Genomic DNA, 24,750 nt, shown 5'->3' on the forward strand with positions numbered 1-24,750 from the left:
GAATAGGCATAACAACCCCAGTGAAAGAGAATCCTGCAAAACTCCAAAATCACAGATCCATTTACTCTCTGGCCCAGCAATCCCACTTCTGGGAGTCCATCCTACAGCTCTACCCAAACCCATCTGAAATGACCTCTGGACAAGGTTATTCATCATTTACCATTTGCAAAAGCCAAAGACTGGTAGACACCCAAGTGTCCATCAATAGCAGATTCATTAAATAAACAATATTACATACACATAGTGAAGGTCATATGCAAATATTTTAAAAAATGAAGATCTCACCCTGGCTCAGTTGGTTGGAGCATTATCCTGTACACAAAAAAGGTTGTGGATTCGATTCCCAGTCAGAGCATATAAGAAAGGCAACTTATTGGTGTGTCTCTCTCTCTCTCTCTCTCTCTCTCTCTCTCTCTCTCTCTCTCCCTCCCTCTTTCTCTCATCCTCTCCCTTTCTCTATAAAATCAATTAAAAATATATATATATCCTCAGGTGAGGATTTTTTTAAAAATGAAGATCTCTAGATACTGATATACAAAGCACTCAAGAATATACTGTTAAACTTAACTTACTTTACAGCAAGTCGGTGTTGCTCAGCAGACAGGTCTTCAGCTCTTCGACCTAGTCCTATGAGAAAGAAAACATTTAGAAATGTTTTCAGTGAAGTGGATAACTAATCTTAAGAGAAGCTTATAAAACTCATCTGAAAAAAGTGATTAATTATTGTTTCATAAATCAAAGCTTTCCTTTTTAAAAAAAATACCCTGGATCAAAGCACTACCCCACAAGTCCATGTGTAAGGAAAGTCTCTACAGGTTCTTATGAAGAGGGGAGAATTCAGGGGCTACTCCAAGTTGATTCACACAGTAGGACATGAATTACAGAGCACCCTCCACAACTCCTACACTCCTTACTATGCTGTATATGCTTTTGTTGCTACATGAGAGACATAAGCCTATCTTTGCAGCCTACACCAGTGTAAATACCTCTCTGAAATGCTCGGTGCAGACACCTGGTACAAGCTGAGAGCATGGGTGTGGAACGTAATGAGGAAAGAAATAGGGACTTTTCTCTTCCAAAACACAGGAAACATAATCCTAAATGCAGGGAAGACACAAAAGAATTCTTGGGAGGTTTTACTTCTTTTAAAATTCATCCATGCCAGAAAAACGCCCAACCAAATCACATCTGTGCTTCCCATAAAATGTACGTTAACTGAGTGTCAAAGAAACTGGAGGGTCATCTCATAAGCATCAGAAATTTCAGAGGGAAAAGGGAAGGGGGTAGGAAGAATTTAACCAAAGGACTTATCTATATATATAAGAGCCTAAGCAACCATTACAACCGAATGAACGGAATGACCGGTCGACCAGTTGCTATGATGTGCACTGACCACCAGGGGGCAGATGTTCAACACAGGAGCTGCCCCCTGGTGGTCAGTGTGCTCCCACAGTTGGAGCGCCACTCAGCCAGAAGCTGGGCTCATGGCTGGGGCTCCTCCCTGGCCTCCTGCAGCTTCAGCACTGCTATATCCCTGGGGGGGTCGGGGGGGAGGATGTCGAACTGCTGGGTCCTGGATTGCAAGAGGGTGCAGGCCAGGCTGAGGGGACCTCACCCATGCATAAATCCATGCACCAGGCCTCTAGTAAGCATATATGCATAAACCATGGACATAGACAACAGTGCAGTGAAGGCCTCAGAGGGGGAGCTGGGCAGAGGGGGTCAAAGGGGGGAAATGGGGGACATCTGTAATACTTGCAATAATAAAAATAAATTTTAAAAAGTAACTGTATATTCAGCTAAGACTGACTGATATGGTCACCAATCACAAAGGCAACTCAAAAACAAGCCTAAGAGAAGGAAGAGTGGTTCCAGAATTTACTTCTTCCTCCCACACACAAGAGAAAAAGACAAAGGCAAACAAACATTCTTCTGTATGTAAGGGATGGTCCAGAAAATAAACTGAGAATGCTTACAAAAGTAAATTCAGGAAAAAGCCTGTATAAAAAAACAAAAGTAAACTAAACAAAAAAAATGTAAGAAGCAGTGTTTTATAAAAAAAATCACTCACTTTTTTCTACAACCTCATCAAATGGTACAAATCTGGCAATCCCAGAAATTAAAGTGATTTTAGTTATTGATTTATGTTGCAGATGTTAGTCTATAACCGCTACCAAGTAGATTTTCAGGTACAAAAATACTAACCAACTCACCCTGATTTGCTCAGGACTTTGTCAATTTGGGCACTAAAAATCTCCCATCTTAGGAAACCTCTCAGTTCTGGGCAAATCAGGATAATTATCACCCCAGAACAGTGATGGCGAACCTATGACACGCGTGTCAGAGGTGACACGCAAACTCATTTTTTTGGTTGATTTTTCTTTGTTAAAATGGCATTTAAATATATAAAATAAATATCAAAAATATAAGTCTTTGTTTTACTATGGTTGCAAATATCAAAAAATTTCTATATGTGACACAGCACCAGAGTTAAGTTAGGGTTTTTCAAAGTGCTGACACGCCGAGCTCAAAAGGTTCGCCATCACTGCCCTAGAAAGATTCCATTCTTGGTATAAAATTACCCAGTTCTCTACAGAATGACTAAGTCACTAAGTATGAATGAGAAACACACAGAGTCAAAATGAAATTGGTTTCCAAGCTTTTAAGGGAAACAAGAAAACTAGCGGAGACTGTACAGCTCAACCTGTCAACACGTAAAGACGTTTCAGCCATCAGAAAGCATTTGCCGAAGAGGAACAAATCCTCAGATTATCCTTTTACTAATTGCACCTGACATCACTTAAGCCCCTCTTCCGGCCAGTGAAAGTGCCATTCGCCTTCCCTGGGACCCAGTTTTAACAGTGGAAATAAAATTTTCTGGCCATTTTTAGAAAGAGTTTAAGTAAAGAAAATGTCCATTTTTTATACAAAGAGAAGAGCTTCCTCTCCCAGCTTTTTGTAGGGTCAGGCTAATCTCATTAGGTAATTGTCCGAGCAAAACAAACAAACAGAAAAACCTAGCATTAAAAACTGGTTAACCAGCCAATGCTGTTTAATCTTTTATTACCTCATGAGCTTCTCAGAGATTTGAAAATGAAGGGCAGAGAGCACCATAAGTTAACTTAAATTTAAAACATGGTAAAAGAAAACAGAAAACCCATTGTTCTCAATGCAAATATTTCAGCAAATATAGGCTACAGATCCAGGAGGGAAATGATAAATAATAGCTGGGAAAGTTAAAAGCTATAATGTAAGAGGCCTACAAATTTTGGACAAGATATAGCAAGATCTTCCAGCACTTGTCTAATTTGGGACGGTGTGCAGAATATGAAAAATGTCAGGTGGACTCAGAGCAAGGATCAAGGATGCTTTTCTCACCATCATGAACTTGGAAGGCCAAGGTTGTGATCTTCTGAGTGACAATCATCAGAGGCCTAAAAGGAAGAAGGAAAACAATCAAGATTAGCAAAAGTGCTACTGCAACTTTTATTCTATTTCTCTACATCAGGGGTGGGGAACATCCAGCCTGCAGGCTGTATAAGGCCCACGAAATCATTTGGTCTGGCCCTGCCCAGGCATTAGGGGTGAGTTAATTAAATGTTTGACAAATATAGCAGGCTAATTGTTAAGTTCATAATTCTGTATGGCCTGCGAATGATGTTATAACTATTCAAATGGCCCTTGGCAGAAAAAAGACTCCCCACACCTTATCGAGAAAGGGAAAAGGCATTTCACAGAATGCATGAAAATGTGTGTAAATCATGTATCTGTAAGCTAGAATTCATAAAGAACTCTGACAACTCAATAATTAAAAGACACCCAATTTAAAAATGGCCAAAGATCTGAATAGACATTTCTCTAAAAAAGATATGGTGATAAGCACATGAAAAGACATTCAACAGTGGCTAGTTATAAGAGAAATGCAAATCAAACCATAATGAGATGCCATTTCTCAAGCAGTAAAAGGACTGGAATCAAAAAGACAGATAACAGGTGTTAGCCAGGAGGTGGAGAATTGCAACCCTTGTACATTGCTGGTGGGAATATTAAAAGGTGCAGCTGTTTTAGAAACAGTCTGGCAGTATCTCAGAAAGTTAAACATACAGTTACCATATGACCAAGCAATTGCACTCCTAGGTACATTCCCATGAGAAATAAAAATATGTCTACACAAAAACTTGTACACACGTGTTCAGAGCAACATTATTCATAATAGCCCCAAAGGAAATTACCCAAATATCCATCAACTGGTGAATGGATAAATAAAGTATGCTATAAATATTATTCAGTAATAATAAAGAGCTAATATACTAATTAGACTGAACAGCAGAACAACCATCTAGACAACCTTCCAGACGACCTTCTGGAAGACCCTCCAGATGAAGCTGGGGCCGCAAGGGCCAAGCTCCTTGCACGAATTTCATGCATTGGGCCTCTAGTTCAGTAATAAAAAGAATAAAGTACTGATATATGCTACAACATGGATGGACCCTAAAAACACACTAAGTAAAAGAAACCAGACAAAAGGCCACATTTTGTATGGTTTCATTCATATGAAATGTCTAGAACAGGCAAATCTACAGAGAAAGGAAGTAGATTGCTAGTTGCCTAGACTTGGGGAATTGGGAGAAAATGAGGAGTGATAGCTAATGCATACAGGTTTCTTTTGAGAGCAATGAAAATGTAAACTTAATTGTGGTGAACAGTTGTACTCTATAATTTACTCGGCAAATATGCAAAAAAAAACACACTGAATTGTGTACTTTAAATGGGTAAATTGTATGGTATATGTATTGTATATCTCAACAAAACTACAATTTTTCAAATGCACCTGTTTTTCCAATTATCTACCCTAGTTTAGTACTTTTAGTAGCTCTGTTCTCACCCAAGACAAGATAAAATCCCACTGCTCTAACAAGCATCATTTCTTTCAACCCTTTTTAATTTATCCTGGTTTTCTGATCTCCTTCTACGGCTTCTTACTGAATTGGTGACTCTGACCCCCAGGGACTGATGCCTCATTTATATGCAATGCTGAGCCCTAGCAGTGTCCCCGGAAGGACCCTGGGATGCTACACAGCCTCTGTGCCCTGAGCTCAGGCCAGGACACAAGTGTGATGTGTGTCAACTGCACTTAGCCTCTACTTTGAGTCCATTTTCCTGTTTAATGCTTCTCATTCTGCTGCCCACTTTCCATCTCTTTGACATAATAAGCATGGTATATTTTAAACTATCAATGTAAACTGACAAGATAAAGCATTTTCAAGAAAGTACGAAGAAATACACTTTGAAATCTTAATACTTACACCCAGCATTATATCTCATTTGCCAAAGCCCCGTGTCCAATGGCCATTGTTTGAAACAAGATTCTGAATGCTGCGTATAAGGCTAAGAGATGAGTGAGTCTGACTGGGGAAGGGAAGGGCGCCTGTGCTCTGCCGGGACTGGACTGGCGAGAGGAAGGTGTGGCACACAGGGGAGCCACTGAGGTGGATGTGCTAAGGCAGCAAGACGTGCTCAGAGCTAACACTGAGGTGACGACTCTCTTTTATATTGAAAAAACAGCTGCCTTTCCAGAACACTGAGAGTTGGGTCTCAGAAATAAAGGCTCCCCGGACGCTTCCTAGAAGATCAAATTGATCTTTCAGACCAGACCAGACCAGACCTGTGCAGCTCACTACTTGATATTCAATGAGGCCTCTGACCCACCATGTCTAACAGATGCCAAGAGCTGTTTTTCTTGAGAGGGACTCACTTTAAGCATCACAGGGAAGGTAGTTTCTAATGTGACTTTCAAAGCAGTACAGTTTTCTTTCTAAAGCCTTTTGTCTCCTGCAAGATTAAAAATCCTACTCTTCCTTGCACAAATCCCAGTACAAAATTTTTTATTATTTTTTAACATATTTTTATTTACTTCAGAGAGGAAGGAAGAGGGAGAGAGAGGCAGAAATATCAATGAGAGAGAAACGTGGATCAGCTGCCTCCTGCATGCTCCCTACTCAGGATTGAGGCAGCAATTCAGCATATGCCCAGACCTGGAATCGAACCGTGGCCTCCTGGTTCACAGGTCGACACTCAACCACTGAAGGACCACAGCCGGGCCCAGTACAAAATTTTTAAATTCGAGGCACACTCTCTGGTGCCTATGCAATTTGCAAACCACGTAAGTTCCTACATTTTATTTCATTCATAAAAATATATTTATTTTTAGGCTCTTAAAATATAGATATCAACAAAGATATAAAATGTCTCAAGAAATTAACCTACCTTTCTATCTCTGTAGAAATACAGCATGTTTCCCTCTATCTGGGGTTCAATTTAATGTATTCCATGATTAGACACATGTCCAGCAAGCCATTTGGTAGTCTAATGTTCACCTACATGGTGGCCCTGAGAACGCATCGCTGGCAGCATCGTTGACCGGCTCCAGCTGTGCCCTCTGGTTCTGCCACCTAGTCTGTTTGAAGCCCTGGCCTGCAGACATAGTCCCCTCCCTACAGGCGTGGTTTCCTCTGCCCTGGGGAATTTTAGCTCAAGGATTTCCCATTGAACTTGCAAAACCTGTCTTAGAACAGCACTGCAGCCCAAGACCTCTCTTCCTTCTGTTCCCCTCGCATCTCAGGTCAGACATGCTTTCGATCTGATGGCTCTCCCAGCCTCATGCGTGGCCTCTCCATTTCCCCTCCCAGGCATTTCACCCCATAAATCTCTCATACTCTGTTCCTATCTTGGCATCTGCTTCTCAGAGAACCTAGACCAGAGGTTCTCAACCTTGGCTGCACATTAGAATCACCTGGGAATCTTTTTAAAATCCTGAATTCTGGGCCTCATCCTCCGGAAATTCTGTTTCTTTGTTACGGGGTGGGGCCACAACATTAGTGACAAAGAAACAGAATTTCCGGAGGATGAGGCCCAGAAATCAGGATTTTAAAAAGATACCCAGGTGATTCTAATGTGCAACCAAGGTTGAGAACCACTGACCTAGACCAATGCGATTCGTAATAATGAAGAGATCAACGTCAATAAATAACAACTATTCAATATGAAACCGGCACCACTAGGTTTACGGGAAAACCATATTGCTGTCCTTGTTTAGAAAAAAAAAAAAGTTCCTTTTTTTGGGAAAAGAAGCAGCTCTGAGTCAAATATTGTTACACATCATCCAGATGATACTTTCCACAATATACTGCTTCTGTTTCAGACATCTGGAGAAATTTCTAGCAACTTAAATAAAAAGCATCTCACCCATGTGGTCACTGACAAATAACAGACTGAAGACCTATGAAAAAGCAGATCTGAAATCCTCAAACTAAAGCCTGCTCACTGAAAGGCATGAATTTAGAATCCTCCCACATGCTTGCTTCTCCGAGGGTGTAAGGAAGAGCGCCATATGCTCTTGCTAAGAGGAAGTCCTCTCTGAACACATTTTCATTGATCAACTTATTTAAACTTATGGGTAGATCAGATGCCAAACTTCCATTGCACAAGTTACTGAGATTCAGATCCGTGAAATTACTCATTTAAAATAAAAGCTCAGCCAGTGTGGCTCGGTGGTTAAGAGTCAACCTATGAACCAGAAGGTCATGGTTCGATTCCTGGTCAGGGCACATGCCCAGGTAGCGGGCTTGATCTCCCATTGGGGGACATGCAGGAGGCAGCCAATCAATGATTCTCTCATCATTGATATTTCTATCTCTTTCTCCCTCTCCCTTCCTCTCTGAAATCAATAAAAATATATTTTAAAATAAAACTCAAATACCATCCATGATGCATTCCAATAAAAATGTAACACAATCTAAGACATGCTTGTTGGTTTGTGGTAGAACTCATGCTTTCTTTCTTTTCTTTTTTTTTTGTAAAAATGCAAAACCCAGCATCCACAAGCACGTACTACAAACGCAGGGAGGACATAAAAAGGTCCCTTGATGCAGCCAAAGAAAAGGACAATGAGGCCTTAGAACTTGAGCTGCACTCGGATTTTCCACCCCCTGTAGAGTAAGTATGCCCTGTCCTTGGGTTTGTAAACACCAGTCAGTCGGCACCCGGCACTTGAATCCATGGGAACCATCTGACCAATATGAAATCAAGGTCTGAGTCCAGCATGGTTGAGGAAGAACCACTTTTTTTCTGTCCCATGAATTCTTTTCATGATTAAAAAAGAAAAGCCAAAGAAAACCATTTTTTTCTTCCCAAGATAAAGATTATTAGTAAAATTTAGATAAGGAAATATAGGGGGAAAATAAAGGAAAACAGGCAGTTCGAGATGTGTTTAGAGCAAAAAGAAAGATAGAACAATGCTATCTACTTCTCACTCCTCTCCTACCCCCGCAAAATCAATGCCTCCTGATACAGATGTTAGGCAGGTTACCAGAAGTGGTATCCATTCATCCATTTCCATTTCCCATACCAACTCCCAACAGAAAATAACCTAGTCTTCAAAACATTAAACAAAATTCAGTTTTGAGCAATAGTTCAATAAAACCTACCTGTTTTACCTTAATCTTTGGACCTAAAGTGGTTAAGTTCTCTGTGCTGGTAAAGGTAGGGTGAAACAACGAGATAATGTAGTCATCAAAAGAGCCAAGCAGTCACACAGCTGGCTGGCCAGCATCAAGCTGGATCTGACATTCAAGGATCTTCCCCAACAGGTCATTTTAGATCCAAAATTAAGAATAGAATTACCATATGACCCAGCAATCCCTTTTCTGGTTCTCTACTTGAAACTTTTATTCACAAAGATACATGTACCCCTATGTTCATTGCAGCATTATTCACAGTGGCCATGACATAGAGACAATGGAAATGTCCTTAGAGAGAACTAGATAAAGATGTGGTACATACATAAACACAACGGAATACTGCTCAGCCATGAGAAAAGGTGAAATACTGCCATTTGCAGCAACATTGGTGGACCTTGAAAATATTATCCTTGCCCTTGGATCAGTGGATAGAGTGCCGGCCTGCGGACCGGGCGGGGGGGGGGGGGGGGCGCGGTGTTCTAGGTTTGATTCCAGCCAAGGGCACATGCCCGGGTTGCGGGCTCAATCCCCACTAGGGGACGTGCAGGAAGCAGCCAATCAATGATTCTCTCTCATCATTGATGTTTCTCTCTCTCCCTTCCTCTCTGAAATCAATAAAGAAATATATATTTTTAAAAGAAAATATTATCCTAAGTGAAATAAGTCAGTCAGAAAAAAGCTAAGAACCATATGATCTCACTAATATGTGGGATGTAAAACTGAAACTCTCAGACACAATAGAGTCCTTGCTGCTGCCCTCAGAAGCACCTTGATTTGCACCCTTTGTGAGCAACAAAGAAGAATCAGTTCTACCACAAACTTCAAAGGAATCCAGTGCCAGCTTTATCACAAGCAATTGTTGAGCTTCCCTCAGAAGAACAGTAAATGTTCTAGTTACTTTATATTTGTATTACTTCTTTGTTTATAATGCAAAGCCACGGTGACATTTATATACTTAAGAAAGCGAGGAGTCAGGCAAGCAAGAACTCTGGCACGGGTACAGCAAACTTCTAATCCGCGGCAACCTAGGCCGGGACGGCCAATGTGCACAACAACCAGAGGTGCCAAGCAAACTGTGCACCCCACAGCCTGGAGCCAGTGGCTGAGGGTCGCAACCCCACAGCATGGACCCAGCCTTCCCTCCCTGCTGCTCCTGCCCCGGCTGAATCAGCTGCTCCCTGGATTTCTTACTAAATGACATTACAGCTTTAGTAGAATGTTCCCAGGTGCCTTTCAACTGTGCCAACGTGAAGGGACTCCAGGAGTCACAGCAAAGAGTGTACATGCTAGTAGCTCCATTGGCTTCCTAGTGCTGCACCTGAAGGGAGGGAACCCCTTGGGACTCAGTTCAGAGCTCCTGGTATCTGTGTAGAACCTGACAGGGCCAATCCGAGGAGAATGGGCTTATACCCCTTCCACTCCTCTGCTCAAACATTTCATCTCTGTACTTCGGCATCCAACAACAACAAAATCATCAGCTCTCCATTGTAAGAGGAACTCGCCAAATAAACTCTGTATAACCTGGGAACTCGTGTCTTCAGAACTAAATTCCAGGTGATGAGCTAATTATTAAAAAGCTGGCAGCAGCCTGACGGAGACACATGAAATAATCAAATACAGAAATTGCCGAAGCCAGTTTGGTTCAGTAGGTAGAGCATCGACCTGCAGACTGAAAGGTCCCAGGTTCGATTCCGGTCAAGGGCATGTACCTGGGTTGCGGGCACATCCCCAGTGGGAGATGTGCAGGAGGCAGCTGATCGATGTTTCTCTCTCATCGATGTTTCTGACTCTCTATCTCTCTCCTTTCCTCTCTGTAAAAAATCAATAAAATATATTAAAAAAAAATACAGAAATCTGTTCGCAAATAATCTTTTTTCCATCATGGGGAACCCAATTACTTGCACATACTGGGCTGGTCAGATGGAGTGATCAGGATGTCGTAACAGAAGAAAAACTCTGCCGTGGAGCAAAAGGGCAAATGATCTCCGCCAACGGGAGCGCAGGCAAGTGACACCACTCTTTCGGGTTTTACAAGAAACAAAATAGGGTAACAGGGAGCACAGTGGCTATTGTTCCACTCCTGTAGGCTACAGTTCATCAAAATATGCACGCAAATATAGTTAAATAACACTTAGGGAGTCTCATTATTATAATCATCTAAAAGAATAAAAAAATTACTGAAATCCCCTCAGAACTACTGTCTTAGCATTTTGATTACTTCCTTCTACTCTCTTTTTTCTACACTCATAAAAATGTAGAAAATGTGTCTGCATTCATAAAAATGGCATCTTAATACATGTATTTGTTTTGTGGGTTTTTTTACCTTCCATTATCGTGTAAGCATTTTCCAGTATCATTAAACATTCTTTGAAGACATCACTTTCAATGGATGCATTTTAGTTCCATCATTTAATCATTCACTTCTTTTGAGCCACTTAGGAGATTTCTAATTTTTCATTATTATTAAAAACAGTTGAACATGCTTATGAATACATTTGATTTCCTTAAGGTAATTCAATTCCTAGGAATTTATCCTATTGCAGGATATGAACTTTTAAAAAATTCTTGCTTGAATTTTATGGCTAAATTGCCTTTTCAGAAGCATTGTGCCAATTTATACTCTCACTAGTAGTGTATAAGAGTTCTCCTTTCACAATGTTTTCAAAAACACATGGGCACCTCATGTTGCTAACGTGGTGGGAGAGCAATTGTCTGCCTGACTCTGGCCTGCCCTACAGAGAAAAGGGGTTCTTGTTGCTGCTTTCCTCAGAAGAAAACCTTCTGTGAGCAACAAAGAAGAATCAGTTCACAATCAACAAACTAAAAAGGAATCAAGTACCAGCCTTATCACACGCAATTGTTGAGCTTCCCCCAGAAGATCAGTAAATGCTCTGGTATCTTTAATAGCCTCATTCACAGGGAAAGCATGGGGGGCATTCGCCACTACACATATTGACATAAACTGGATTAGCAGCACTAATAAGTGTCCCTTGTGTGTTATCCTCACCGTTACCACCAGTCTAGCCCAGCCGTGGGGAAACTACGGCCCGCGGGCCGGATCCAGCCCGTTTGAAATGAATAAAACTAAAAAAAAAAAAAAAAAAAAAAAAGACCGTACCCTTTTATGTAATGATGTTTACTTTGAATTTATATTAGTTCACACAAACACTCCATCCATGCTTTTGTTCCGGCCCTCCGGTCCAGTTTAAGAACCCATTGTGGCCCTCGAGTCAAAAAGTTTGTCCACCCCTCATAGCCCATGAAAACCTGCTTACGTTCAGAAAGATAAAATTCCAAGCACCAGAATAATCTAAAGTACAGCAAGTTTATGTGTTCCTTAAAATTAAAAACATATATTGTTTGACACAAACACTAATCGAATCCAAGTACCATCCGATTCCTATCTGCGCTCTTATGCTAAAGGTGTGATGAAATGTGAGAAGCACTTAGGTGTGTGTGTGCGCTCAAAAGAGAGTAGCTGCCACATCAGATTGCTTTAAAAAGCCAGGCTCGACTTCAGAACACTACTTTACTCCTCAACGGAGTCCTAAGATTTTTAAACTGAAATGACAGTGTTAAATTGCACTATGAAGGAGCACCTGTGGTCGCCTGCATGCTCATAATGAGAAGAGACTGGTGAAGAATCTCTCTGAAAGTCTGTGATTTAAAACATCGTGCCATTTCAGGTTGCTATGAGCCTCTCCCTTTATGTTAACTGACATTATCCAAGAAGATGGGTTTATGTCAGTGAGGCACTGTGCATTTATGGTGGGAGGGGGGAAATGCTGCTTAATAATGCCCTATAATTAAAAGGGGGGGGGGGCATCTGTAATACTTTCAACAAGAAAGGTAAATTTAAAAAAAATTTTAATTCCAAAAAAAAATAAAGACATACCATCAAGAACTGGATAGTATGGCCACTCAGTAATTAGAGAACTAAATTGCATGCAATTCAGAGGTAGAAGACATTTTTTTTTTTACCCTTTTCCTAACAACAGTCCTTTCTAGTTAAAACATTCTACAGTTTTGTGGGTAATGTCAGAGATTTCTCAATGCAAGGAGATCTGAAAATGCCAGCGAGCAAACACTCCTTGGGGACATGCATCCCAGCTCTGCTGCTGCGAGTGAAGGGGACAGGAACTGGTTCCGTCTCCCCAGCTGTCAAACCCCAAGTCCAAGGCGTATCACAAACAAATGCCCTTTATTTTTCCTTTGGTAACTTTCCACGGTTCTGACTATACTAAAGTGATGTAACAATCATTCAAGAGTTTATGGTTTTATGAACATATTCAGTGGAGGAGTCCGTGTGACAAGAACAGGGAGAGATGAGGACACTGGAGGCACTCTTGGCTGCAGGATCAGGAGGAGGGGATGCGCTAGCTCGTGGAAAGGTATGCAATCACAAAACAGTGTGCATCCGTTTCCTAGAGAAGCCGGAACAGATGACCACCAATTGGGTGGCTTAGAACCAGAAACACTGTCTGGAGTCCGGAAGCTAGAAGTCCAATAACATGGTGTTGGCAGCACTGGTTCCTGGGGAGGCTGTGAGGGAGCATCTGTTCCGGCTTCCTCCTAGCTCTCGGTGGCTGAGAGCAGGCCCTGGAGTTCCCAGCTTGTAGCTGCCTCACTCTTTTCTCTGCCTCCATCCCCACATGCCCTTCTTCCCTCCGTGTGTCCGTGTGTCTGCATCTCTTAGGGACTTCTGACAGAGACACCAGTCATAATGAATTCACGGCCCACCTTACTCCAGTGGGTCCTCATCTTAACTGGTTACATCTGCAAAGATCCTATTTCCAAATAGGGACCTATTGTGAGGTTCTGGGGGGACATGAATTTGGGGGAACACTAATCAACTCAGTACACCATGGCATGCTCACATTTAAACTTCCTGCACAAACCTGAAATCGATAACGGTACCTTCACTCCACAGTCTTGCTCACTCCTGTCTCCTATAACTGGGCCTGGCACATGCAGCGCTCGCCATCAGTGTCTGCTGGATGATGCACCGACGGGCCTTTCGATGCAGGACCGAAGTGTTTTCTTGGAGCTTGGATCTGCTCGATGACGGCCTCTCTCTCTCACACACACAAACCCCCACCTACTATCTCCAGACTCATTTTCTCTAACATGGACTGCGAGGGTAAAAGACAGTAAAGATGCCTCCACAGCAATCCAAGTGCAGGACCCCTACTTTTTATAAGTCTTCCACACATCCTTTCAGCATGTTCACCCACATTTAAATTCAATAGCTATTACTTTAACACACTCAACTTGCTTTGGTGATTTTGCAAAGGATGCACCTTAGATTTAGAGAAACCATGTTCCTCCTTCCATATATAATCAGCTTACACATAAGTACAAACTGGAATAAACTAGTCTTGGAATAAGCACAGATGACACTAGATAAGCATGCAAATCAATTGGTGAGAGTAGAAGAGCCCGTGGCTGCAGCTACAAACACTCCAGGCGCCAGAGTCTCCATAGGTCTGATTTACAAGCAATGGGCAGCACCAGCCATTAAAGCCCAGTGCAAGGTCCAAAATGCAGTAAGTGCCTGGTGGACGAAGGGGATGGAGAGTGCAGGGGGACAGTGATCAGGGAATGCTTTGTAAAACAGTGACCTTTGAACTGGGATTGGGGAAAAGGAGGAAAAGGTTTCCACATAGACAAGGGTGATAAATATACCTCCAACTGGTGGACTGAGCAAGGCAGAGGCAGGGAGATGTGGACTGACCCGTGTGCGTGCAGACCAGGCACTTTTCGGCACTGCTACCACCTGCAGGGCACAACGGGAGTAGGAGATGACAAGAGATGAGGCAGGTCCGCTCATTATGTGCTTGGTATTCTAGAACCTCATTGGTTGTACAGAGAACACAGACCAGAGAAGGGGCAGGGTGGAAGGAAAGATGGCCAGTTGGGGAAACTGCAGACATGTGGTGGCCCAGTGTGGTGGCTGCAGGCTTGCAGAGCTGTGGATGGAGCCTACTGATAGGCAGGCTGCTGACCTGACAGGACCTGGTGACACAGGGATGTGGATGGTAAGGGTCAGGGAGGTGGCTTTCTGGGACCTCCCCAGGCACCTGTCTCTCAGCTCTGTGCTCATGCAGGGCTGTTTCCTCAGCTGGAATACCCTTCCTCCTGCCTGGGTGTCTCCAGGCCTCGGCACTGTGCCTAGTATGCTGGGAATCCAAAAACAGTGCAGAAAGGAATGAATGAATATACACTTTGTACCTTAAAAAGGAAAAATTATGTAGATGAGAAACAAGTAATAATCTACTTTGGGCTAAAGTCAACGTTTTTTATTCAATATCCCAACCAAATGGTTAGAGGGGCTATTTGATTGAGGCTTCTGGAAATACTGAAAAAAAAAGGACTGACAAATACTAGAGTCTTTAACTCACTAATTTACTGAAAACCTATTAAGAGCCAGGAACTCTTCTAAGTATTGGAGGGGTAAAGATATGGTTCTGAATCTAGGGTGAAACCAAAAAACTGACGTTTGTTTATCAAACACCAGGGAGAGGTCTGTGCACTGTTTAAAAATTACCTTTAATGCTATAACTTCCCAGCTATATTGTTATCGTTCTTGTCCCCATAATTTCCCTATTTTGCTAGCAATACATATCATTAAGAAACAAAAAGAAGTTTGTGAACTTGTTTCAGAAAAATTGAAAAACTGCTCCATAATCTAGGGGGGAAGGAATGTGGCAAGAGAACAGCTCAAAAAGAAATCAGTAAAACCCAGAGGCCTGAGGGCAAGAAGAACTGGTGCATGCAAAGCCAGTCTGAGAACAGACGACAGCCCTGGAAACGTTGATGCAACGTCTTTGTGTCTGTCCCAGAGCAACACCCTTCGCCTTCCTAAGCCTCTTCATGCTGGGGTGGGTTAGATGCACATTTGCAAAATCACAGGAATAAGCTGTGAGTTGTAACCCCCTTATCTCACTGCCGCCTCTCTAATCACTCATCAAATGAAATGCAGTTCAACCTTCTGGGAGAACTGGGGTTCTCCCGGACCTCGTACTGCCCTTGGGAAACAGAACCGAACTCTGAAGGAAGTACTGTGGATAACACACAAGGTGTTGTGCGGAATCACTCGGCTTTCGTGTCCATTCCTCAAGAGCCATGAAAAGTTGTTACTGAACGAACATCAAAGGGCATACAATTTTCACTGATCCATCCCATAATGTTCCCAGGTGACCAATCAGAAGAAGGGTGGCCCACCAGGTAAAGGCCTGGTGCCAGACATGGCCTTTCTATGTGGCTGCAAGTCTGATGGATCTGGTGGGGAGTGGCCGGGCAGCCAGGGGGCACCCAAGAGGCTAAGGAAGCAGGTACTTATCAACTAGTATGGAAGAATTTCTGTATTAATAACTAGGAGAGATAAACACCAACCCTGAGTTAAGGGCCTTAGATTAGGGGTCAGCAAACTTTTACTGTAAAGAGCAAGAGAGCAAATATTTTCGGCTCTGCGGGATCATATGGTTTCTGTCATAACCACTCAACTCTACCTTCACCATGCAAAAGCAGCCAGAGACAGCACACAAATGAGCAAGTGCCTGGCTGTGTTCCAACGTGACTACAAAGGCAGGAGGTGGGGCAGACTCTGCCCATGGGCTATTGCTCGCAACCCCTGCCTTACAACACAGCAGAGCTCACAGTCCTACAGAGCAATGGAGTCTTCACTCTCAAACACATTAGCTCCGTCTTGCCAACTGACTTACCCGGGCACCCATGATTCTGATGTGCACACTGATCTTTCCAGACCCTAAGAGGCTGGGTCAAAGCCAGCGGTCAGACTTCCCCCCGCCCCCAAGTTAAGATACTCACCCAGAAAAATCCGTAGTGAGGATTCCATAGTGGAAGATGTATATTCTGCTGACGTGGCATATCGTCAGGTATCCCATCGCTACAAAAAAGGAGTATCTGAAACCAAAACCCCACAGGACCAGGTTAGTATACAATGCAATAATGCATTCAATCAATTTTTTCTTCTTCCTCTCTCTCACCGCCAACCCCCCTACCCCTCACCCCCACCCCCCGTTTGCAATGTCACAAAGTTCTGTTTGGTCTATCTACACCCAGTCCTCCTCTCCCCCCACCTGCTGCTCTGAGCCCTTCATCTTTTCTCACCTGGTCCACTGCAGTTCTCAGCTTTGGCAGCATAATGAAATCACCTGGGGAATCATTATAAAACCACAGATGTCTGGGCCCCACTCCCAGATATTCAGGTTTAATCAGTACAGCATGCACGTAGCAGGTGTAATTCCAATATACAGCCAGAGCTGGGAACCACTCACCTGTAAGATCTTGCCCACAGATTCTTCCCTTCACAAACCATCACATTTACACGATGGTCTTTGTAAATAAATATAATCACCATGTGCCCACCACTCTTTCCCTGAAACACTTTGTTCTCTTGGCTTCAAATCTCGTTTTCTTCCCACTACTTTGGTTAATTCTTCCAAGGCTCTTGCTCAGCACATCTTCTTCCATCTACTCCTCAGTTACCATTCCTAATGCTCTGCCCAGAACCCTCCCTGAGACTTCAATTCCCATCTGTTCCATATCACTCCATATCACCAGCCTACAGAACAAACCCACAATACACACATACACACACCTGCCACTTAAAACATTCATCCATCTGTAATTATAAAGATATGCGATAATCTGATTAACTGCTGTTGCCCCTGCTACACTGAAAGCTCCATGAAGGCAAGGATGATCATGTGTGTTTCGTTCCCTATAGTCACTTTCCGTGCACTAGTTGAACAACTAAATAAGCGTTTCTTGTCTTAGAAGTCTCCAAAGGATCTCACTACCCAGTCACATCAAAACTCCTGAACCTGGCAGGCAAAGTGCTTCCCACACAAAGCTCTGCCTGGCCTCTCTGGACTCACCTCTGGCCACACTCTGCATCCACCTTACATTCTAACTACACTGGACATCCTGCATTTTCAGGCCAGCTATCATTCTGAGAGCTCCTTCCACTGCCTACAATTCCTTTCTCCATCCTAGAGTCTCTCTTGGAGCTGCTTAATTACCAGATAAGACTCAGCTACCTACTAACATCAATAATTATATTAAAACTTTAAGTATCTGTTTCCCCAACTCACTGTGACCTTGGACATCCCAACTCTTGACTTGACATAGGAGGGGTTAACTTACTGTTAGTTAAACATTGTGTTTCGGGAGCCCATCAGAAGCACACAATCAGAAGGGATAACTTTCAAATGCATCATAACACGTGGAAGATACCTATTCTGATGTTAAATTATCTTGTAATACACAAATCCACATTAAAATAACTCATGAAAATTAGATCAACCTCAGGAGTAGTAAATGGGAGGAACAAGATAAATTCATTTGGTAGCAAGGGCGAACCAGACAACGCGTGTGAAGGAGTTCCATACATTCTAACGCACTATATAACTTCAACTTCTTTTTACCATTGTTTGCGATCAAAGACCTTACTACACAACAAAGATCTTCCCCTACCCTGGGTTCATCCTAACCTTTCCAAACCAGTAGATGGTGAAAAAAGAAAATTATTAAGAAAAAACAACTCCCTCAAGAGCTGAAGCAAAAGCTGAATGGAGTTTGGCCGTTTTGCCTCCCACACATGTTCCCTTTCTCCAACCAGTTCATGAGGGTAAGGAAGAAGCAGAGAGCAGATTCCAGACAGATTATTCCAGGACCTTTTCAAATGCAGCCAGGCCTGCTGCTTCCTCTTTCTCCTCTACAAGAGTTAGACCCATACTTTTCCCTCCCGCTTCACCCCGAGAAAAAAACAAATTCAATTCAATTGTTATAATAAGACCCACCCACCAAGGATGGTGCCAAATGCTGTGTCCCAATACAACAGGGCAATGCATTCATGCTCTGGACAAACCTGAAAAAATCTAAGGAACCCAGAAGTGGCCGAGGGAGCGTGTATTCTGGAGACAGACCAATGTGGGTTCATAACCAGCGTTGGCAAAACTAACTCATGAGGTGAGATGGGGATGGTGGTTATTCCAGGAAGGAGGGCTGCGGTAGAGACTGGGAATGCATGAAGGTAATATTTCTCTTTCTGACCTGGGAGGTGGGTACGTGAATGTATTCACTGTGTGAAAATTCAACAAACTGTATACCTATCTACCTCTCCAAGCTTTCATTTCCTCATCTCGGGAACAAAAAAAATCGATATCCTATTGAGTTGTCCTAAAAAGAATATAGCTTCAATAATGATAAATATTAAATACTAGAGACCCAGTGCACGAATTCATGCATGGGTGGGATCCCTTGGCCTGGCCCTGACCTTGGCCTGGCCGGCAATCGGGGCCTTCTCGCCCAACAGAGGTTGGCTGTGGGAGCACACTGACCACCAGGGGGCAGCTCTTGCATTGAGCACCTGCCCTCTGGTGGTCAGTGCATGTCAGAGCTACTGGCCGGTAGTCCAGTTGTAATGGTCACTTAGGTTTTTATATAGAGAGATAATAACATATCAATTGATACACTTAACAAGAGTTCATATACATAAAATGATGAAACATAATATATTTAAAAGAGCTTGGCCTGGTATTTGGCACAAAGCAGATACTCCAAAACTGGTAACTGCATCACTGAATTTGCACCAAGGCCTCTGTCCTAGGAGATACTAACTATATTCTGCTCCAGCTGGTTCACATGTGGTAAATTAACTCCTGTGGCTTCTGCCCAACATAGCGACTTGCAAAGGAAACAGCTGGTACCCCAAAGGCGCTCTGTAAACCCTGAATGACAATGGTCAGTCCAGAAATGGGTTAGTTCCCATGGCAGCAAATGCTAACCTTCCCTCCCCTTCCAGCCATATGACAGGACCCTTAAAACCGGCTCAGTGATGAGAAGAGAACAATCCACAGAGAATCCTGAAATCCTGGTCCTGAGGAGAACTTAAGTTCAAACCACCACAAACGCCACCTCTGATGGAGGGGAAATCTGAGGCACAGAGCAGCTGCGTCACTTGTCTGACCTCACACGGCTAGAAAGAGCCAGGTTTCCTGACTTGGGTCTACTCTGCTTTCCTGCTTCGATAGGAAACAACTTCATCCACTGGGACTGAACCACTCCCTGCTTCTGCAGCACTGGCGACTGCACAAGCAAAGAAAGAGGGGAAAACTTGTTCTGGCATCCTTTCTTTTCGGTCTTGTGACACGGCCCTCTGCTACCACAATATGATTGCCTCTGTAAACTGTTCAGCTCGGCCAAGGCCGGAGTGTTCCATCCCTGGCCAGAGGCTACCACAGAGTCCAGGGGCCTGGCCCAGAGTAAGTGTGCATGCAAGTGCTCCACCCTCTGAAAAACGACCATACCCAGCCGCATCCTACGAGCGCAGGCAGAGCTGACAAATTACAATTTGTAAAGAAATGCCCAGAGAGATGCAACAGCAATTTCATTAATTGTTCCACTGTTTCAAAAATCAAGTTTAGTAAAAATCAGCCATTTTCACCCCTACTTAAAAAAAAAAAAAAAAAAAAAGCATTTTGTCATAATATAAAGCATTTCCAAAACCCATTCTTTCCAAATTAGAAATATGGGTTTCATGTTTCCCTTCTGAATGAGTGACATGCTTCCTTTCAAGGGGATGAGATGATTAGAACAGAGATGATTAGGATTCAAATTTTCAGAGCTCATTTGGATACTAAGTTGAATGACTATCAAATTTAAAAATATTTTCCCTTGAAACCAGAAATTTATTTGAAGTAATTACAAGATTATACACTGAGAAGTTAAATTTCAATGACTTTAAGAAGAAAAACTATTGTGCCAATAGTCTTATTAATCAAAGAGCTTTCCAAAGCCAAAATGAGACATCTGCTTTTTCAGAGACACCATCAGAGACGAATCCTTACTCAGTCATTCATTCCATAAATATTTATTGAGGCTTTACTTGTGCCAGGTATTGTTCTGGGCTCTGAGGAGACAACAGTGAGTAAGAGAGAAAGGTCTTTGTTTTCTCAGAGTTACTGACCGGCAGTCAGTAACTGAGGTGTCAGAAAGACCAAGGGAAACAGAGACAATGGGGAACAGATATCCCAGCTGCCTTAATTGATGGTCTAAGTATGTAGCCTTCAAGGTAGAATGAAATTACTTCGAAGTATCATAGCAAAAATATTTCTTCCTTAACAGTTTCCGTGTACATCCTTAAAGTATACAAAGTTCTAACATGCATACACACCCAGAAAACCATAGCCAAATTCGAGATAACAGATGCTTTGCCATACTAGCAGTCAGCAACTGTGCGTCGCTGCAGGTTGCCCAGGATCAAACCAGAGAGGGTCGACCTGCATTGCCACCATTTGTCCATCATCCAGAACTGAAATATCATTGCTGACATGTACACATCAGGAACTGTCGGACACTGAAACTTGGACTCAGAACTGCAGGACATCGAAATTGGGACTTAAACATTTTTGTTCTTGATGTTTAAGTTTTATTTTCATTGTAGTAGCTTAATAATAATAAAAAAAGGGGGGGGGAGATGTGGGGAACCGATATAGGGTTGAGCCTGGGACTGACCTGCTGGCAAAGTCACAAACAAGTCCCAGCTTAGAGGGCTCAGTCCTCTTAGCATAATTAGGCTTGACCTTATAACACTCTCCAGATTTTACCTGGGAAGCTAATGGGCTGAGGGAAGTGCAGGAAGTGTAACTATGGTCAAAACAGGTGAAACTCACAAGAACTGTAACTATGGTGACCACTGCCTTGTTTACCTCTGAGTATAAAAGGTTGATGCGGCCTGAGCACCGATGGAAGTCCTTCCTCTTGAGTTGGACTTACCCGCCTGGCCCCCCAATATTCCCAAATTATCTCTTGTCTTTTCTCTTTCATTTGTGTGCGGCTCCTCTTCCAGATTCTGAGCCCTGAACCACGCGGGACGTGGAGGGAAACATTTACAACATCACACCCCAACTTTCTTCCTGCTTCTTCGGGGTCCCTGTCACATTCCCCTGCACCACCCCTCCCCCGGGAGCCTCTGATCTGATTAGTTTGCCTTTTTGAGAATAGAATTTGTGTGGCTTCCTTCACTCGACATATTTATATGAGACTCATCCGTGTCATTGTGTGGATCTATCATTCACTCCTTTTTATGGCTGAACAGTATTCCATGGCAGGGAACATTTAGATTATTTCCAGTTTGGGGCTATCACAAATAGATCTGCCTAACGCTGATATACTGTCTTTCACCCGAGACCCCATTTGCACCCCACCTCTTTTTGTAAAGCTTTTTCTGAAAACTCCCAACATTTAGGGCTTCCCACCCCTCCTTCTGATGTCCCGGAAAACCAAGGCTATGCCATGTGTGACACATGGGGAAGGTACCCCTTCCCATGGAAATAAATACATTTCAAAGACCATGAATAACCCCACCTTGCACTGTTCATTCCCAGGGTCTTACCTGTGAATATTGGATACACTTGCAGTGACCAAGATTCCATAGCACATTAACACCAGCACAAACAGATGTGCAGAGTACCTTTAAGACATTGAGGGGAAGGGGGAGCAAAAACACTGAATATATTTCATATTAACGTATCTATTGCTACCAATACTGCTACTCCACCTCCGCCCCACCAAAAAGCAACTGATCAGTTAACTCATGTTTATGTAAGAAAAATAAATCAAGTATTTTTGATCTGTGGAATTAAGAAGTTTACCTTGAGATGATATTAGGAAGTCTTGACACAGTCTGCCAGTTGTAGCACTAGTGATATTAGGAATCATGAATGGGATGCTTGTACTTTATTTTTATTTTTTAGAGAGAGGAAGGGAGAAGGAGAGAGAGAAACACTGATGTGAGAGTAAAACATCAATCAGCTGCCTCCTATTGGGGATCGAGCCCACAACCTGGGTATGTGCCCTGACTGGGGAATCAAACAAGCAACCCTTGAGTGCATGGGATGACGCCCAACCAACTGAGCCACACCAGCCAGGGCTTAAACTTTTTTCACATACACAAGTGCAAGTCTGAAAGAGAGTTCTTCCTTTCTTCAGACTTTTTCCCCAAAAAATTTAAAGTACCAGGACCAAAACGGAGCTGGCTTTTACCTGTCTTGTTGGTTGATTCAAAATACTCATCCATCTTTCTCAAATTTTTGTTGAAAGAGGAAGAGCAGCATTCTAGAGCCCTGAACAAATTCACAAATTTCCTTCAGTTGTACTTCTAGAAATGTTGGTTCCTAAAGCTTCTTCCCCAAAAAGTGCCACTCCCAAGTATTGATCCAGAAAGTCTGACCTACATGCTTTCTTTAAGAATGACTGCCAGCCCTGGAAGGTGTGGCTCAGTTGGTTGAGCAAAGAGGTTGCCAGTTCAATTCCAGGTCAGGGCACATGCCCGGGTTTTGGGATTGATCCTCAGGAGGGGGCGTGCAGGACGCAGGTGACCATGCATGTTTCTCTCTCACATCAATGTCAATCTCTCTCTCTCTCCCTCCCTCTCTCTCTCCCTCTCCCTTCCTCTCTCTCTCAAATCAATAAAAGCTATTTTTAAAAAAGAATGACCCCCATTCCCTAAGACCACTAAAACAATTGTTTTACTCTCAGCACAGGACGAATGCCAATATCTCCAGCAGTAATCAAGAAAAACACCAATGTCCACAACACTCAGGAATGATTCCTCGTCACGAAAATTAAACCTTATAAAAACCCATTTACATGACCCAGGGGAGATCAGCACAAGAGTAACTTTAAGAAAAATTCACCAAATGGACTTTCAATGGGTAGTCAAATTTATTGATTCCAGGTTCTTATAGTAAATGTAAATTTCTGCAACATCCCCATTATTTTAAGTAAATATATATATATATATATATATATATATATATATATATATATATATATATATATCACACACACACACACACACACACACACTTATTTATATACTAGAGGCCCAATGCACGACATTCATGCACAGAGGATGGGGGGCGTCCCCTCAGCTGGGCCTGTGCCCTTCTTGCAGTCCGGGACCCTTTGGGGTATGTCTGCCTGCCAGCAGTCAGACATCCCACTCACAGTCCGGAACCCCTCACTCCTTACTGCCAGCCTGCAGCGGAGGCAGGAGAGGCTCCTGCCACTGCCACTGCAGTTGCCAGCCATGAGCCCGGTTTCTGGCTGAGCAGCGCTCCCCCTGTGGGAGTGCACTGACCACCAGGGGGCAGCTCCTACATTGAGCGTCTGCCCCTGGTGGTCAGTGCACATCATAGCCACCGGTCCTTCCACCATTTGGTTTATTTGCATATTAGCCTTTTATTATATAGGATAATTCCTTAGAGTCTGGGAAATGCCAAGAATATTGCCACAAAACACCCGAATGATAAATATTAGAATTCATGAGGTTCATACTCACCAACCAAAACAAAAGATGACAAAGTAGATGCCAAAAATGGTGGCAAATGTGTGCCGGGCCAAGGGACTGGTTTTACCGGGACTTAAGTAGATGCGAAACCAGAAAGCAGCAAACAAAGCAACGAGCTGACATACCACAAAATTCACCTGTAAAGGAAAAAAGAATCAAAACCTTTACTGCTCTGCCTGTGTGAGAATGTGCTCGACATTTTTCAGATTTCCATGTTGGGTGCACCTCAGACTTGTACTTCTTCCACAATAGGGTGTTCATTTGGAGAAGGAGCCACAGACTGAAGAGAACTGGGCCCTCCTCAGTGGTATAAGAAGCAAACGACCCAATAAAGGCAGATGAACCTAACAAAGGCAGACCTCGTTTTATTGCACTTCAGTTTACTGTGCTTCACAGGTGTTGTATGTTTTACAAACTGAAGGCAAGACCCTCCACCATGATCCAGCAAAAAGATTATGACTCGCTTTATTTCCCTGCTTTATTGCCCTACTCGCTTTATTATGGTAGTCTGGAATCAACCTGAAAGACCTCCGAGGCATACCTGTAGTTTCTTTTCCAGTTCTTTAAAACTAGCCAAGGCTGCTTTCCCACCCATAAGAGGAGACTTGTTCATGTAAAGACTGCAGCTGATTGTGAGGTCAGCTTGCTGGGTCTCTTCCCATCACCCACAACACTATCCTATCTAATAAAAGAGAAACATGGTAATTAGCCATACATCTGCTACCCTTCCCATTGGCTAATCAGGGCGATATGCAAATTAACTGCCAGCCAAGATGGCAGCCGGCAACCGGGCAGCTTGATGTGAACATGAGGCTTGCTTGCTTCAGTGATGGAGGACTGCCACGTTCC

At 43.0% G+C, this 24,750-nt stretch overlaps 1 protein-coding gene across 1 annotated transcript in view; it reads right to left on the minus strand.

Annotated features, from left to right (window-relative positions):
• Window positions 1-16,441, minus strand: part of MBOAT1 (membrane bound glycerophospholipid O-acyltransferase 1) — a 45,928-nt gene extending 29,487 nt beyond the window's left edge. The window contains exons 1-3 of the mRNA XM_081087084.1: window positions 16,350-16,441; window positions 3,379-3,434; window positions 573-627 (exon numbers count right to left, since the gene is read on the minus strand). Of these exons, the coding sequence (XP_080943210.1) occupies window positions 573-627; window positions 3,379-3,434; window positions 16,350-16,426 (188 nt within the window). The 5' untranslated portion in view covers window positions 16,427-16,441. The remainder of the gene's footprint in view (window positions 1-572; window positions 628-3,378; window positions 3,435-16,349) is intronic.
• Between the last annotated feature and the right edge of the window lie 8,309 nt (window positions 16,442-24,750).

Source organism: Myotis nattereri (assembly GCF_964212035.1).
Source record: "Myotis nattereri genome assembly, chromosome: 3".
NCBI classification, from domain to species: Eukaryota; Metazoa; Chordata; class Mammalia; order Chiroptera; family Vespertilionidae; genus Myotis; species Myotis nattereri.